The 18,927-nt window shown below is 29.1% G+C and overlaps 1 protein-coding gene and 1 long non-coding RNA gene across 7 annotated transcripts in view; one reads left to right on the plus strand and one right to left on the minus strand.

Annotated features, from left to right (window-relative positions):
* Window positions 1-12,338, minus strand: part of mura (murashka) — a 22,894-nt gene extending 10,556 nt beyond the window's left edge. For 2 of the 6 annotated variants that reach the window (XM_014431972.2, XM_067045998.1), the window contains exons 1-10: window positions 11,972-12,127; window positions 11,329-11,481; window positions 7,035-7,170; window positions 6,073-6,187; window positions 5,413-5,489; window positions 4,583-4,731; window positions 3,772-3,919; window positions 3,174-3,287; window positions 2,296-2,529; window positions 547-629 (exon numbers count right to left, since the gene is read on the minus strand). In XM_014431972.2, coding sequence (XP_014287458.1) covers window positions 547-629; window positions 2,296-2,529; window positions 3,174-3,287; window positions 3,772-3,919; window positions 4,583-4,731; window positions 5,413-5,489; window positions 6,073-6,187; window positions 7,035-7,170; window positions 11,329-11,477 — 1,205 coding nt within the window. In that variant the 5' untranslated portion in view covers window positions 11,478-11,481; window positions 11,972-12,127. Of the gene's footprint in view, window positions 1-546; window positions 630-2,295; window positions 2,530-3,173; window positions 3,288-3,750; window positions 3,920-4,582; window positions 4,732-5,412; window positions 5,490-6,072; window positions 6,188-7,034; window positions 7,171-11,328; window positions 11,482-11,971; window positions 12,128-12,199 lie in introns of those variants that run through there. The other 4 variants (XM_014431970.2, XM_024360297.2, XM_014431971.3 and 1 more) reach the window with 3 other exon arrangements.
* Window positions 12,292-18,927, plus strand: part of LOC106687839 (uncharacterized) — a 13,559-nt gene continuing 6,923 nt past the window's right edge. Inside the window, exons 1-3 of the long non-coding RNA XR_010843040.1 lie at window positions 12,292-12,764; window positions 17,691-17,775; window positions 17,907-17,974. This is a non-coding gene — a long non-coding RNA (uncharacterized lncRNA). The remainder of the gene's footprint in view (window positions 12,765-17,690; window positions 17,776-17,906; window positions 17,975-18,927) is intronic.

Below are 18,927 nucleotides of genomic sequence, written 5' to 3' on the forward strand. Positions count from 1 at the left end.
CTCTAGAATCAAAATAAACAACGAACAAACGAAAAACGACAGGACTTTTTGAATGCCCTGGTATAATTAACTAATAAAAAAATAATATTTTATTTCTCTTACACGAGTCTTTCAGTCTATATTACTTATTAATAATATGAATGATAATGTAAACTATAATTTCACGAATGCATAGTATAATTAAATAAAAGATTAATTAATAATTACAATTAAATAAAATATTTATTGTAAAATAAGTATCATTATTGATAAAATTATAATATACTATAGATTTTACAGTTGTGTCCATTAAGAGTTTAACAGTTTGACATGTTTCTTCACATTAGTTATTGATTATCAGCTTATATGGAGTTAATTTTTTTTCCTGGGAATTCTTCATATTATTAACTATGACTGACAAAGAATGAATAATTCTTGACAGCAGGGTTGAATTGTTTCTCAGGCTTTAATATGCGAATGAGCATAAAAAATAAATAATATCTACAACTTTTAGCAGTACGATATTTATAAATAAACATAAATAGAATATATTTGACTGATACTAACAAGATATGTAGCCATCCTGGGAATGGAGATGGAGCAGGTGGAAATGGACGATTCCATCTTCGAGCACTAGTCCTTCGGGGAACCTGAAACATAAATTATTTCTATATATGAATGTCATAAATTAAATCAATAATTTTAGATTTCATTTTCACAATATGAATTATATTAAAAAAAATTGTAAAAAGATAAAAAATAGCATGAACCTAATTACAAAACCTCATACAATTTTTTTTTTTTCAAAAGTAAAATTTTGAAGATTCATATATTTATCATTTAATGGTAGTTTAAAGAACTAAATAAAAAAAAGGCTATGAAAACTCACTGGTTAAAGAATTTTTTGGTTCTCTGAACTAACAACAGACCATAAATGCATCAACTTTAAGATTCATTCAGAGCATTACTTCATAAAAAATATAAAGTTAGGTTTTGGAACTAAGGTATTATTATTATTATTTTATGGGCAACAAACCATGGAGGCCTAAGTCCTCGCAAGATGTATTAGTAAATACACAATATTTCTACAGAATGAATTTACTAATACATCGCACGTTTCTTGACGTGGTTTTTTTTTTACAGGGTGGGTTTGTTACTCCCACGCCTATTTTTTGTGATTGCCACCCATTGGCTAACGGGCCTCACAAATGCCCGGGGGGAGGTTGTCAGTGAGTTTTGTATAATTTTGTGCTTGAGAAAAAGCACGGGTACGACCAGGGATTCGATCTGACAGCCTGTGGGTTGGTAGACTGGCGCGTTACCAAGCTGCTACTGCTACCAACAATGCCGCTTGGAGCTAAGGTACCATTGAACAATTCGCTAGTGCATTTCGGACTCTTAGCATAAATAATTTCAATACTTATGCACAACAAATAATATTACTTTTGCTTTGGTATGCAAATAAAAATAATTTTTAAAAAGTATGACAATAACATATACAATGAAAAAGGTGAAAGTAATAAAAAACATTTTAAAGCCAAGATGGTTCACGGTGTCTACTAATTCAAAAAAAATTAAATCTGTACCATGACAACCCATGAAAGATCCGGAGTGCAGTACTTTGTAAGGAAGAACTGTTATTAGACCGATGGTTGTGCAAGAAAGTGATTTGGTCAGAATCATGCTCGACCATCAGAACATCACGTGATTACCTTCACCAATTTTGGTAACTAAAATTCCCAACTTCTTCAAAATTTTCCCAAAAATTCTCGAATTTTACAAGTTTTTCTAATCTTTTTTTAAAAACTTGAATTGCCAATAGTCAACCAACCTGAATAAATCAATGGATACTAGAAACTTTTGCTACTTTCTACTTTACATACACCTTAACTGTAAAATTTCTGATATGTAAATTTTAATACATTTAATTTTCACATATAGCTAAGTTTTTCTTTAAATCAAAATACATATATTTACAAAATTTTAATGTTTAAATAGGAATACAGGAGTATAATTGAAACACTTAGATGTAACAGGGTGAATAAAATAACTGATTAACTTTGAGAAGCTTTCATGAAGAACACATTTCTTGTAGCCAACTTTGATGTAAATTTGTGAGGAAATGAGCTTATTTCTCAGGAACAAAACTAATGTTGGCATGTTAAGGTTTAAAAATTGTATATTCTTGGAGCTAATTAGAGTGAATTGAATTTTAGGGAGTGGAAGATCACAGACTCCAGTTTTGAGGATCTTAAAGACATAGTTTATAAAATAAAACAAATTATTCATACATATAACAAAAAAAAAATTTATTACCTCAGATATAAAAATGCTGGATGGAGTTGGAACTTGTAAAATGGTGGCCTGATGAGTTGGAGGCCGATGATGGTGGTCCATAATTATATCAATTTCGATAGGCTCATGGCGTGGTGTAAGGTGTGCTGAATAGTGAACATGAGCTAATGATGGGAACAACACAGAGCTGGTGTGATGATGATGATGATGGTGGTTTGGTGTATGATGATTCATACAATTCCCAAAGTTATTCAGCTAAAAAAATAAAAGAAGTTGTAAATGGAAATAATACTGAACTAAGTGCATAATAAATTTGTAATAAGGCTAATAGACTAGCAAGGTTTAGAGCTCCAAAATCTTAATAAGCTAATTGAAGGTAAAAAATAATCCATCATTGCTCTGTCACATACTTTTCATTGTGTCTATGTGAACATTTAGACAAAGAGATTCCCAAACCAATATCACTAAGGAAGATTTATGGCCATATTTCAAGTTTAGCCCAAGATTTGCTGGAAGTATTGAAAATAATATTACAGTCAAAACCTGCTAAACTAGCAATTAAAAGAAAACAAAGAAACTAACTTTGTGTTTCTAAAATCAATCACTTTAATATTGTTTATACACTTAAAATAAATCATATATGAAAAGACTTTTTTTCAAAATTATTTTAAATTGATCTAATCAACATAACATCATTGAATTGTAGTGATATTTTAGGTCTATTGTAAATATAAAAACATATATAAAAATATCAACTCTTGCTATGAACAGACCACAGCTGACGACTGACTCACTAATTTGGAGTATAAAGGTGCAATTTAGTATTTTTAAGAACTATTATAAAAATCAAAACCTTAAACAAGAACTTCTTAAAATATTAAAACAGAAGTTTTCAGTACCTGGCAAGTGTGTTGAGGAGAAGTTGTACAATAAATGCTGTGTACCTGGCATGGTGGTATATGGGGTGCGGTTGGTCCACTCGAGTAAAGGGGTAATGGTAAGGACACAGGTACCTATAGCAACACATCAAAGTTAAACATTAATAGAATAGTAGTACACATTATATAAACATAATAGTAAATTATAATAGTAAACATTAACATATTTGGATCAAATATCATACCACTGCTTGAACATGACAAAAAAGTTTTGGTTTTATTTTAAATTGGGTGTGTTAAGAAAGACAATACTGTAGGCAGGGGTTTCATTCTCTACTGTGGTTCTTGAAAGACTATCTCAAAGCAAGTTAGGTTGTTAAAAAAGTAACCACAGCCTACATTACTGCCTAGAGAATACTTCAAATACAATAACTTTTTTTTTTTTTTGTCAGATGAGCCACTATTCAAGCTAAGTAGTGATATATTTTAGAAAAATAAAAATATTAACTAAATACACTAAAAAAAAATAAAAAAAAAAAAATAAATCCAGTAAAGGTTTTTATAAGAATCACTTAAAGAGATGAATAATTACACCTACAGAAACACTTGGATTGACAACCTGAGTCAAATCCATCATCATAGGAGGCTGATGGTGAGATGTGCTCGGATGAGCTGGGGTAAATGTTGGCGGGTGCTGCATCCGAGGTAACGTATGATTTTCCTGGGACCACTCTCGTGAGTAGCGGCTACTTCTCCTTATTGGCACACTGAAAAAAAAATACATACATATTAAACACACACACACACACACATACATATGTTGTAAAAATAATATATTTTTATTATATGATTTTACATTTGGGAGAGATTAAGTCTGAAAGGGTGTAAGCCATAATAATAATTGTAATTCTGAGTTCAGCTGAGATTAAAAGAAAAAGTGAACAAAATCACAACCTAAGTAATAAGAAATTCCTTGAAAAAAATAAAATTTACTTCTTACTTACATTCAATCAAACCTTGGTTTTAACTAAGTTAGGACTTGGAAATTTATTACATTATTCTAGTAAAACCTTTTGTTTTTCAAAATGAACATGAATCAACTTAAACAACTCAGATTTGAACTTCTTTAGCTACTTAAAATACTGAATACTTAAAATATTAGTTGGGTGTTCAAACGCCAACAATTAAAAATTAAGTTAGATGTTAAAGATAAATATTCATTTGAATGTTGTTAAAAAATAATTCATTGACTGAAGGTTTTTTTAAATTAAAAATAATTCATTAACCACCAGCTATGAATTATGCCATTTATATTCAAAATCTAACATATGTAAGAGCAATTCTAAACTAACTTTGAAAATAAACATAAAGCACAAAGTAACTAATAATTTTAATATCTACTGTTAAACAACAAACAAAAGAAACAAAACCTGTTACGAGGAAGGGGTCTCTGATGATTTCGTTGAGGCTCCCAGGGACTCTGATGATGGGCAGGAAGAGGAATTCCATTCTGAGCCTGTGAACTTTGTACAATCCTACGTCTCTTTCTACTCGGGCTCTCACTCTGTGCACATATATCCTATAAATATAATTGAGAATTAGTAAATTGATTTTTCCTAAAATATGAGATATCTTCCTTCAATATAGCATAGGGATATTCATGATCTTTAGTTTAATATGTTAAAGTGTGTTAAATAGAAAAACTCAAGTTAAATAGAGAAATAATGCCTTATATTACCATGTTAAAACGATATAACATGGTTGAGAATCTCTTACTAGGTCTGTTAAATGGAGAATGACATAACATAAACAGACCAACAAATGGAACTCGTCACCATTTTGTTTGTTGTCATGTTAGGTTACTTGCTCATAGTTTGTATTAATATCGTTTTGGATGTTTTAAAAACTAATAAAGCAATGGATGACAATAATAATAATGTGATGACATCTGACAATTAGTTAATCTTGATTCTCTTTCTCAGCAGTCAGAACATCAACTAGGCACTCAGTAGCAAAACTTTTACTTTTCACTTACTTAAGGCATGTTGTAATAAATTACTTTAATCAAAACTTAGAAGCAATAACAAGAAGTTTTGGAAAGAAAGGTTATAAAACGGGTTGCTCAGAAAATCCGCTAGGAGAAGAAAAGAATCTTATTCTTTTAAGATTTAACATGGTAAAACATTTTACATTTAACACAACATCAAGAATACCCCTAACGAAAGTTAATTGAAAATTTGAGTTTTCCAAAAATATCTACCTTTCTGCTATCTTCTTGTGTATTTGCTCGATAGAATGTTGAAGAGCTGTGCTGTTGCACTCCAGTGTGTCTCATTTCTAAAAATAATACATTATTTTATTTTCACCAACAAGAATAGTAATTTAAATTGTTAAATTTATCATCTTTGATCACACATATTTGAGATATTATGCCAACTTTCTAAAAGAAAAAGGGAAAATTTTTAATGCTAACATTAATCAGTGGAACTTATGCGAGAGGTTCATCATATGTACATAGTGGTTTCGATTTCAGACAAAATAATGTTTATTACAAAAAATAAATCAACACCCTCACTAGTAACCATATAATTATTTCTTGAAGGTCAATTCCTTATTAACCTCTATCCAGAAGATTGAGTTTCAAGGAGACAAAAATGAAGTTGTGTAATATCAGAAATATAGTATTGGAAATTTGAATTTAAATCCTAAAAGGTCCCTAAAGATCCTTTGAGCCTTGATGGTCCCAATAGCATATGCAGCTTAGCAACTACAAAAGCGACCAGAATGGTATTTAGATTTTGGTTAAACAGTTCAATTGTTATTAATTCAGCTATTCTTTGTTAATGAATATAAACACAATGAAAATTATTATTTTACTTCAAATAAATCTTATTCTAAAAGATATATCTTAGCAGTTTACCAGGCATTAGAGAATTAGAACGTTGTGGGTACTCTGTATTCTCTATGGGAGTCAATAATCCAGGATTTAAATTGAGCATTGGACCATTAAGTAACTGTACAGAGCTCTCTGGAACCTATAAAAAAATAAGTATTAATATATTTATATTTTTAAGAAAAATCAAAATGCTAATTAACATTTAGAACAAATAATGAATTCAAACAACTTGCTATCGTTGACAATTCATATCATTAATTAGAGGTAAACTGATTGCCACTACACATATTTTGACATTGCAGTCTGTCAAAATACAAACCATTCTAGCTGAAATTTAAAAGGAAAGTATCAGTAGTTTCGCAAATCATGACAAATCTGTTCAATTCTTAAAATACCACAACTCTTTTAATAAAAGGGAAGAAAGGAAGTTTCCCCCTAACAGTGGAACAAACACAGTGATCAATTTTTATAAACAGTGATATTGCTGTAGTATAACCTGAAATATTTCATTATGTGCCATTTTCACAAGTTGAATAATTAGTGAATAATATAAAATATTATGAAAGATATAAAAATAATTTTTTCAAAATTCAATTGTTTGCCAATAAAATGAATGAACTACAATATTTGGTTTTAAGAGAAAAGTACTCTTTATCTTTTACAAAAAAATGTAATACATTTTTCACAAACATGTAGTTCGGAAATACACTGGTTAGTCTAGGACATTGTCTAGCTTGGAATTTCCAAGAAGATTGCTTAAGTTATTCACGTAACATGTTAGTATTACTGTTATTTTATTTTATATAACATGAATGAACACATAGTGATGCAATGCAAGTTATGAATATAAATTAATAAAAACTCATATTTATAATTTAAAATACATTTAATATTCAACACAATAAATGGTTAATTACTATACAATACAATGAATAGTACAAATTCACTCATGAAAGTAAATTTTTCAACACTTTGATGATATATACCTGAGTTCTTGAAGGTATTATCATGGGAGGAGGAAGCTGACGAACATCAGCATTAGTTGCTTCCATTGGAAAAGTTTGACTGGGGAGACCATTAGGTTTAGGGTATCCAAACAGATCCTTATCTCTTTCTGAAGTCCTAAAGTGAAAAAATAAAAATCGTGTATACTGAATCAAATAACTATAACTCAAAAGTTCTAAAAGTTGATCATTATTTTTAGTTAGTTTAAGAGAACTAAACCTATCTTTCTTAAAAAAATTGTAACTTAGTGCTTTTTAGGTAGTTAAAAAGGTCAAATCCAAGTTTCAACTAAACTAAAGGTATTATTTTACAATGGGTACTATTGTACCCATCAGATATAGTTCTATCTGTCAAATTTTACAATTTAAGTGTGACCCACAACCATGTCTACAATTTCTGATTAAATTTTAAACCCTTACTGGCTGGGAAACATCTCATCAAACTGTTTTATATCCTAGTGTCTAACAATTTGAGTAAATGAAATTATGGAATAATTTCTAATAATATATTTTTATTATTCTAATAAGTTTTTCAAGTTTTTTTTTTTTTTTAACATATGCAAAAATAAATCAATGCTGGAAACTTTTACAACTTTTAAACTTCAGAATATTTGATAATATAAAATTTTAAGTTGAGATCATGACTGAACAGGATAGGACAATGATATATCATCAGATTGAAAAAATTCTCTAAACAAAAGAAATATTTCAATGCTAAAAAAAAAAATTCACATTTAGATATTGTTTTATACCACAATTTAAAAATTTCCTTAGTTTCAAATTTCATAATCATAAACAGAATAATGGCATAAATGATTTGGACATAACTTCAGATAATTAAATATATTTGTATGAATCTACACATAAACATATTTTTAATTTCTTGTTAAGTTAGTTTTTTAGTTCCCAACAAAAATTTGTTTTCAAGGATTTTTCTGTGAATATTTATTTAACACATAAATAATAGTGATAGTGAATAATGTTAGTTTTTACTGTTATAAATTATTTAAATATCATAAAATTGTTTGGAAATAAATTGGTTTTGTTTTTTTTACTGAAAAAAGTTTCCTATTCACCCCTTATTTTATTCCCCCCTTTCCTCTCAGGCCTCAAATGTTACCCAAAATTACTCAATTCTAATATTACATTCATTTAGAATTTAATAAGATTAAATGATAGTATTAAGATAGTAACCGTATTATAAGTAATATTAAGATAGTAATAGAGATAAATAACCGATTCACCCAGTCACAAAAAAAAAAAAAAATTATAAAAAAAACAAACAAGTAAAATTAGATTAAAATAACATCTTAAGCATAGGTATAATTATAGGCAGGCACTAATTACAATTAGTTTGGGAAACTTCCTGATAGGCTTATGTTTCCACTTCTGGAGAAAAGCAGGATTCCGGAAAACCCAAAGGCTCTCCAAAGCTTCAAGGAGGATATTAGAGAGGTATAGTGAGCAGGGATTGTTTACCTCTTAATTAAGAAAAGTTAATTCTAACTACAATAAATATTCTTAATAAGGAAAATGATAAATCAATATTAAATACTAAATATTTGAAACAATTTTTCTAGAAACACAATGAAGTTTAAATCAAAAGTCAATGCATCAACAGTAATAACAGTTACAAATATTGAAATATTAAACAAAAAAAAGTGAACCCTGGCCTATTGAAAGGACTAATCATTAAATATTGGTTACTATACAGCTAAACTCTCAAAGAAGGCTCTTTGATTTTTTTAATACCTGAAATCAGCTATTCCATAGCCGTTTCTGAAAAATGAAGTCTGACATTAAAGCTTAAAACTAATATGAATTTCCGTCTTATTCGCAACTATACAAATCTCAGATGCATTACACAAATTGCTGACTGGTAGACACCCACCCGTATTTAATAATCTTAACTAGAGCTTGTGGTTTGTGTACTAAACTCTAAAGAAGGTGACATAAATATATCAGTCCAATTAACCTTTGGTTGGTAAAATGTTAACTAATGATACCAAGGCACTTTAAACTGAAATAAGAGGAATGGTTTAATGCAATTGTTTACCATGAGTTAAAAAATTTAAAAAAAACTTTCAAGATTGGCTATAAAAAAATATGAATACTAATATATAATATTATTTGAAACTAGAACAGTAAGAAAGTACTGAAAAACATTTTTTAAACAAAAAAAATCATAAATAGTATACATACACAAGTGTTTAAATATATAAACATAAACACTTAATTATCAGTTTAAAATATGAAAATCCTAATTCAAAAAGGGGCTACTACAAGAACAAAATTAGAACTACTTGTAAATTACAACATTATAAAAATATACTTGATAGATATTTACAATGATGGAAACAATGACTGTAGTAACAGTGAAATCTGAACCTAATTCTCATTATTCATATAGGAGGGAAACAAATTGTAGATAAACACAAATTAAAATTGAATTCAATAGTAGTTATCATAAATAAATAAATGTTCCAATATCCCTATAATATATTTGTATTAAAAAATTTCCGTGGTTATTATAATTGATTATTTGTTCTTGTTTATTTAGTCATTCTATTCTTGCCTTCAGCAAATATTTGATTGAATAAAAATTGTCAACAGGAATATCTTTTTCACAATTCAATACTTGTCAAAGACAATGATTTAATTTATTAAATATTTTTAATAAGTTTAAATAAAATTAAAAAATTTAAAATATTACTCTTATATAATTTAGCTTCATTGAAAGCAAAATCAGGTCACTTCATCTTAGCGACAAAGCTGTCTAAACCAGCCCAGCAATACCTACTCAGTTAAACGGCCCAACTATCTGTTTAACAAGAGCTCTGAGAATAGAAAAATAACAATTAATAAAAAGAGTGCATAAGTACGTTTCCATAATCATTTTCATGACTTCAAATCTGTGGAACCAAATGCACTCGAAAGCTTTTTAATAAGTTTGTATTATTGTGAGAAAACATTTTGCTTTTACAAATAAAATGAGAGGGTATAAGATAAAAAAAATATGTGGTTAAAGTGAAATTTTATCAGTTTTGTCCTGTTCACTGAAAGACAAAAGTCTAAGCAACATTTTATAGAGTAAGGGTTTTTAAAAGGTTTGTTTATAGTTTTATTCTTAAAATTGACCACTTTTGGCAATCTATAAGAATACAGCCTATTAGTGTTTGTATAATCATTATATTTAAATGTGTTTGTACAGTTATTATTTTTAACAATAATGAAGTGAATTTAAATAAATAATATGTCATATTTTATTGGCACAATTAAAACAGACATCATGGTTAAGAATTTTTATAGTGTTTAGATCAGACACACTTGGTCATGTACTCAACACGAATATGAAATATACATAAATAATCAAAATTCAATGTGGAAGAAACCGTTGGTCGTAGCTTGTAACATAGAAAATTGAGGTAACTATTAAATGCCTATGTTCTGACCATAGAAAATTGAGGTAATTAATTATTAAATTCCGATGTTCTGACCAACATTGTAGGTCCCCATCAGGCCTAAAGTTTTGTCACCTAAAAATGTCACTCTAATATATTTATACTGGCTAATATTTGTGAACAAAACATTTTCAGCACTTCTTATGGGGTACTTTCATCATCACAAAGGCATTTTCTATAAGAATTCACAATTAATATATTTTAGTCCAACATAACGATATTTTCAAAGCACTGTGCTCAACCCAGACTATCTTTTGGAATCTGTGTATACTAATAGAAAATAGTTTAAAGTTAAGATAAGTATGAAATCTTAGTGTCATGAAATTCACAAAGGGATTAGCTATTAATACAATGCTAAAATTGTTTATATATAAAACAATAACTCTAAAAGAAGTTACTTCACCATTAAACCCATATACTGTCATAACTTTTAACTAATAAACATACCTATTATGATGTGATAATTAGTCCTGAGTAAAAGTATCAACATGGTTCAAATAATTTAATAGTAGATACTGGGTTGATAATTTTCAATGTTAATCAAAGATAGGAATAATTATTCTAGATAGTCATCAAACCAAATAAAATATAGTATATAATAGTAACAAATCAGTAATGTAGATACATTTAGCAACATAAAACCAGTATTATAAAATAATAAAAATGGACAGTCAAGATTAAATCATAAAATTTTCTCCCCAATCTAATACTTTTAAGAATATGAAATTCACTTGATCATGAAAAATAAAATAAGCATGACCTCAGTTGAATTACTAAAAAATAACCTTAAATAGTTGAATATAAGTAATAGTTACCCTTGATTGTAACCTTGCTGGTACTCCTTAGAGAAAGGGACATGATTTACATGCCAACGAGAATTATGTCCATGCCTTCCTTGATGAGAGCTTCCGTGACGGGGAAATGTTGCAGTGCCACGCAAGTTGCTTCTATTATTTGAATTCATCTTGCTAATTATAAGAGAAAAACAAATTATTCATTGATATATGAACTATAACAATACAATGTTTCATAAAATATCTAAATGAGTTATAATTACAAAATAAGACTTAAAATACACTTTTAGAACTGTGTTATAACCTACTGAAGTTAATACTAAAAGAATTAATAAAATATCTAGGTTAATAGGTAGGATGAACATTTAAACTAAATGTATGTTATAAGAAAACAAAACAACAGTATGTCAGAGAAAATTCATACAAGCATAAAATAAAACTGAACCAAAATTTATGATACAAAGTTACATAAAAGTATCCTTATTTTTAGAAATAAATAGGTGTTAAAATATATATCAAAAACTTAATCAAGAAGTAATACAACAATAAAACCAGAAGTAATACAATAAACAATATTCAGATCTACAAACGGTGATCAAATTGATTTCTACAACAAATAAAATACCACGTTAGGTGTACAAACTATTCTTTATTAGACATTTACCTAAAACAAATATATGATGATCACATTTAAAAAACCCTACAACTTTTGTTTAACACAATACAACCATCCACCACAGCTGTAAAAGAAACAAGGTATTCTACAATTACGACACTGCTAAACCACGCCTACATCACAGACGGCCAATAGAATGTAAGAGAAGGGTTGGGTCTGTCCGATCGTTATTAACTGTAAATCAAAAAAATGTCCCTACAAAGCAACCACACATACCTTAAAATAATATGGATCGAATATTGCTTGATTCTTGTTAAACTACTTCTTTAATGGTCATCGATTTTTAATTAGTTCTATGTGACCTCAGAAGTATTTCCGCTTGACGTAGGTTGTTTTGACAGTTTCTAGAGTCACGTGACCAAATGGTAAGATCCTATTGGTCATAAGCAGTGGAGTGTGTCGATTTTGGGAGAAGCCCTTCAGAGAGCAGTGAGCTGAAGACGAGTCTGGATGTGTTTCTGAGTGAGTTACGATTTAATTTTAAGCCGAGGTGTTAGCGTGCTTTTTCTTTGAGCTGTGATTGTCAATTTTCAGAAGTAGATCTCTTTTAATTCTGATTTAGTGCATTTCCTAGCAGTTTATGAGTGTCAAAGGAGAGATATTACGTATTGGCTCTCCTGGAAGCCATCTTGTTTGTTTTCTCTTTTGACGTAGTAGGTCGTATATATGCGACTACAACTGACGTCTAGTTACAGAACAGTTCCACTCCGAAATTCATCAGCTTTTGTGATGATAGCAGTTGGCAGTCGCCGAAGGTTGACTCTGAATCTTCCATCTTCAGGTAAATTGTTTTCTTCATATCATAGATTACACTTCAGTTAGCCCAAGGACGTTCCATCTGTTCCCTAACAGGAACTAGGCCAGCTCAGTTTTGTGAGGGGTTAAACTCTTCAAACAGCTCAATTTGATTGCATATACTTGACAATCTACGTAATACCTTGGCTTTTCTACTTAATTAAGTCTATATATTTAAGAATATCAACCATGACCAACACAATTGTGTCAAATATGGTGGGAAATGTTGGAGATTTGGATGGACCTCTTTTGGAAACAAAATCAAATTCACCATCAAAAGGTAAACCTAAATTACCTAGAAATTCTCCACGTGGCAAGCAGTTTGATTTCGCCCATGAATGGGAAAAAAACAAAGTTAAGTTTGGACATAGCAGTTATATTTCACCCAGGGGCTCTCCTAATGGCAAGTCAAGAGGAACTCCGTCCAAGAGCCCCAGACAATCTCCATCATATTCTGAACTTTATGCAGGGTTCAGCGATTCTCCAGCACCTGCAGCTCTCCCTAAGCCACCGTCCCATTGGATGACTTCCATCCAACGTATGAGTGCTAGCATTAATCATTCCTGCTCTAGAGAGGCAGCGAGGTTTGCACCGAATATGAAACTGCTGCTCAATGCCCAAGCTTAAGTATCTGCCATGAAATCCACCATTTAGTTTTAAGTTATTGCTTCAATAAAAATTTAATGTTAAGATTTTTAATTTTTTATACTTAGGTTATAGAAGGTGTATGTTTATATATATACGCTTATAGAGCAAAACAATGTATCCTATATAATGTCTTTTAGGCCTATAATGATGAAGCCCTTCCTTATAATCACAATACAAGTAGGGTAAGTCTAATGTGATCAAATCATTGTGATTATCTTGTATAAATGTGATTTTAAAGTTTTAATTATTGACATAGTGATAAACATTGTTTTGCTCATGTTATAACTTTGCTCTGTTAGCAAAGTTGAATGAAATTTTAAAGTCAGTCAAATTATTGATTTATCATAAACATGCCTATGTGTGATATAGTTCGGTATATATGTGTATTTTTTTTTCTGTTATGTAGCTTTTAAACAACTGTGTTGTTGACCCCATCCTCCCCCACTTACAAGAATATTTTATTGATTTTTTTTTTTTTAAATAGTCTTGTTTATTAGTTTATTTCTAGGACTGTATTGTTTTTTACAGCCATTTTACAATTTTAGTTACTGAACTATCTGCATATATAGGCATGTAATTGATTATAGTTAGTAGTTATTAAAGTTTTTTTGATGGATGAGGTACCTTATGATTTTCGATATTATTAAGTATACAGAATTGTTATTTTTTAGAAGGATCTTGTTTTATTTTAAATAAATAATAAATTTTTTGTATTTACTTATATAAATTTTCTATCTCGTATTGTGATATTATAGTATTACCATCTGAACAGAATTGTAGATTTTATTGTTAAAAGTTATCTATTCAATCCCATCTGTTATTATATTAATATTATCATATTTGAAAAATTCAGAAACAATATTTAAATAGATTTGCAATATGGCATTTAATTTTTATTTTCAGTCAATACGGGCAGTTTTATGTTATGTTGTTTATTTTTATTTTTTTATAATTTATATCAATTCTTCAAACAATTCTTTTGTACATTTAGTCCTGCGGACTAGTTTTAGTTGTTCATGTTCTAAATTTAAGGGTACTGTAATAAAAGTGTGGAGCTCATTCATCCGGTGCAACTCTGTTACGCTTACTTATTAGATATAAGGAGGTTGTTTTTTAAAAGCAACTAAAATTTTGAAATGTTCGTAATGTTGGTATCGTTTAATATTTTTTTATTAATGCGTTGTCAGTTTATTAATGAATATGTTAATAAACACAAGAGACGTAAGTCACTGTTATGAGTCAGCTCCTTTACTTGTAGCTTGTAAGAAGACAGTGTTTGCCTGTTTCAATGACGTATAATGATAAGCATACACATTTGTAAGGTATCTAGTCAAACGTCATTACCAAGTGGAGAGATATATAAAGTTATATATTATATAAACTATAATTATACTGAAAAAGAGTTATTTTTTAATACATACCTGTGATTGTATAAGTTTTGAAATGCCTATATAATGTGATTGTTGACTGTCTCGTTTGGAAAACATTGAATTGTATTGTTAGTATTAATTTTTGTTGTTTCAAGACTTAATAATAATTAATGATTATCTGTATACAACTATTCAGTCATAATTGTTATTATAAAGTTCACTTATTTTCCATCATCTTGTTTATAAATGGTTGATTTATTTGAAATATTTCTTTTATAAATATATACATTCAAACAGTTCTATGTTATTAGGCGTGTTAAGGTATGGTTTTATGTATTGTATTGGTTTGATATGGTTGGTGATCATCAGCTTGGTTGCCTAATTGAAAACAAATTGAAACAAAAATAAGGAGTGCATATAAGACTGATTAATATGATATCATTCCATTTATCAGTGGCCGTGAAAAATACATAAAAACATTTACTACCTATGGACCAAGTGAAAATTTTTTAAATAGGTGTCATTTATTGAAGTACAAAGAACATTTCAGGGTTAACTGACCCTTATCAGTTAGTTATAGGCTAGGGTTACCTGTGCCGAAAGACTTTAATAAGACTTTATGTCTTCCATATTTTTTCACGATGTTGTATTAGTGCAATGTCCATATCTTTTATTTTTTATGTAAATTTGTGTACCTTGAAAATCTATATATTCCATGATCTCATGAATCTCCCTATATAGATTATTCCCCGTGGCTGTTCCCTTTTCATTTTTGACTCTTTTTAGTCTAGTCCAAAGATCTTTTTAACCAAAATATTGTGTAAACCCTTGAGAAAAAAAAAAAAAAAGTTTAAAAAAAAATTAAGAACCATATTCCCTACCTTGCTTACTACATATCATGACCTTAATTCTAAAACCTTCTAACAAGGTAAAATATACATAGGTAGAAGGTTTTAGAATAAGTGTCAGGATATATATATATTTTTTTTTTTTTTTATCTTCTGTTTTGTCATGTGCAATCTTTATATATGTTTTTTTTTTTTTTTTTTTTTTTTTTAACCATGTTTAATTATTCCTTTAGATAAGTAGATGTGATAAAAACATATTCCTTTCCCCCATCCCTTTCCAGTTTCCTTCCCTACACAAAATATATTAAAAAACAAAAAAATCAACTTCCCTTCCTCTTCCTAACTCCCGGGACCCTGTGTCCCACCCCCAAATTTTTAAAGGTATCAAGCAAAGATAATATATGTGAAAAAATATCTACTTATGTTTTTTTCAATATTTTTATATTAAAATCCTCTTCCTATTTTTTGTTCTCCATAGTTATTTTTACTGTTTTAAATTTTCCCTTTCCTGAAACACCATCTCAGTATTTGACGGTTTATTATCATTCTACCATGCCATATTCCTGCTGTATTCCTTTAACTTCCTGATTCCCGGGACCTCGTGTCCCACCCCCAAATTTTTAAAGGTATCAAGCAAAGATAATATATGTGAAAAAAATGTCTACTTAAGTTTTATCAATATTTTTATGTTAAATGCCTCTTTCCTGTTTTTTTACTACATAGTTACTTTTACTTTTCTAAATTATCCTATTCAGAAACCTCAGTATTTTAATTTATAATCAATGTACCAATCTACCTTTCCATGTTATTGCTGCATCCCTTCAGCTTCCTAATTCCTAGGGACCTCAGGTCCTACCCCAAATGTCTAAAGGTATCAAGCAAAAATGTGTGAAGTATGTATTTTTATGTTATAAATATTCAAGAGTGCATTCCTTTTCCCATCTATAATTTTCTAAAATTATCGCATACCTTAAAATCAATCCATTTTACTGATGTTTATATCAATATATATATATAACAGCTCTAAGATCAATATATATATATATATATATATATATATATATATATTGATCTTAGAGCTGTTACCTCTATAATATGTATTTTTAGCAAATTGTCTTTCCTTATCCTCATGAAGTGGGTACCTTTAATAAGGGAAATTTGGCAGTCTAGCCTGATTCTCACCTAGTCATCTTACACAACTGTTGGTCTAGTAACAACACTTCCTTACAAAGTACTTCACCCCTGCCCTCTTCAGTGGTTGTTGCTGTACATATTTGTTTATTTATTATTATAAAACCATCTCTAATTCCTTCATGCCTATTTTATGCCCAAGTCACTATCTCTTAAAGGAACCTCCCTCCACTGCTAAAATTATTCTTATTTCATAATCAATTTTTCTGTATAATTATTTGTTTCATAATACACTAACTCTTTTCAGGCTTTCTTATTGTAAGTTTTTTTTATTTCTATAAAGATCGTATCTGACAAGTAGTTATAGGTTTGTACTTAGGGCTGTGAGATGTATTGCCGTTCTTTTAAGGTAAATATATATTTATTTTCTTTTGAAAAATTTATAACTAATTTTATTATTTATTTTCATTCATAAATGTTTGTGACTGTTAGCCTTAACTAATTAATTTGTTTATGTAGAAAGGGTAGTCTTGGTTCTGCCAAATTAATTGTTTAAAAAGACAATTAAACCATGGAAATCAAAAACACTGTAAGTTCAGTATACCACATTTTACAGAACAGAGAGAAAAAGTTTATTAATTATTCTTGGAATGAGTGACTTACTACTTAATAGTAATTTTGAAATAATTGCCAGAATGAGGAACATTATGGACTTGATACATTTTTTGTGTCAAAAATTTAGGACCAAGAAAAGTTTCCAACCAACAACTTTAACCTCAATACATGGATTTAGTGTGTTTTTGATCCATCATCTTCAATTAAGATGGAAAACTGCTATAGAATATTCATTTATTTTTTTTTTTTATTGTATGCAAAAAATTACACTATACTTTTAGACAATTTTTGATGTTTTAGGTTACCAATTGGATCGCACTTCATTGTGAACAAGTTTTTTACTACACTTGATCTTTTTAGATTATGAGGGGGGAAATGGAAGAAGGTAATAATTGTTCACTTTAAGTGAATTGTATTAACATTATTGTTTATCGAACTATTTATCTGTTACATACTTATACTGAGGAAGGAACGAAAAAATTACACAATACTTATAGAAAATTATTACTGTTTTAGGTTCTCAATATCACACTTCGCTGGTAAATGATTCTTTTACTACACCTGTTCTTGAAGAAAACAAAAAGGTGATAATGGTTCATTTAAAGAGAATTAAATTTACATTATTTATTTGTTACATATTTATTATAAATGAGGTAGGAAAGGTTATAACTTTCGAAAACTTTTTCTTGGACAAACTTGCTCTTAGAAAGAACTTAAGTTTCATTTTTTGGTGTAGTCCTTAACAAGATAGATAAAGCTAATGTTCTATTTACCTTCTTACCATCGTACCTTCTCCACCCTAAAACGTTTAAATTATCTTCGTCACCTACTTCCTTTTGAAACCCGTAGGCTCCTGGTTACTTCCTTAATTTTCCCCTACTTTGATTATTGCTGTGTGGTTTACGGCGGGGGTGTCTGAGGATTTCAAAGCAAAATTAAAACAGTTAATTAATTGTGAAAGGAATATGGTCCGGGTGCGGTCAGAAAAACTCAAATAGTAGAGTTATACTATTGTAATGAGCCAACGTTTCACCCCACGTTGCAGGACTTCGTCAGGGCTAAAAAAAGATACAAACACATAGTTACATAAGGAAAACAAAAACATAAGTGTAAAATAACAGGGGTATAAAATGTAAAAAAGTAAGATATAATAAGAAAATTTAAGGTAGTAAATAGTAAATGTAAAGGGTAATAGTAACAAGTGGATAAGAAAAGAATTATTAAAGAAAATACAAATAAAGAGATGAAAAAAGAATACAAAACAAATGATGAGACAGAATGCATACCTATTTTGACGGCAGTCAAAACAAAAATGACCGTTGGTATTGGGAGGAGTGGGGACGGCAGTTGTGCCACAATAATGAAAATAATTTGTAAAGTAAACATGATAGAACAGTATTAAATTAGGTGAACAATAAATGGAAATATACATTAAATACATACATTAAAACAGATAGAGAAACAAGGAAAAGTAAAGTATAAAATAATGGGATACAATGTGTGTAAGTAATTAAGAAACAAAATGTACCAAATGAGC

Source organism: Halyomorpha halys, unplaced genomic scaffold (assembly GCF_000696795.3).
Source record: "Halyomorpha halys isolate HHAL.00 unplaced genomic scaffold, Hhal_1.1 Scaffold1017.1, whole genome shotgun sequence".
In the NCBI taxonomy this organism is placed as follows: Eukaryota; Metazoa; Arthropoda; class Insecta; order Hemiptera; family Pentatomidae; genus Halyomorpha; species Halyomorpha halys.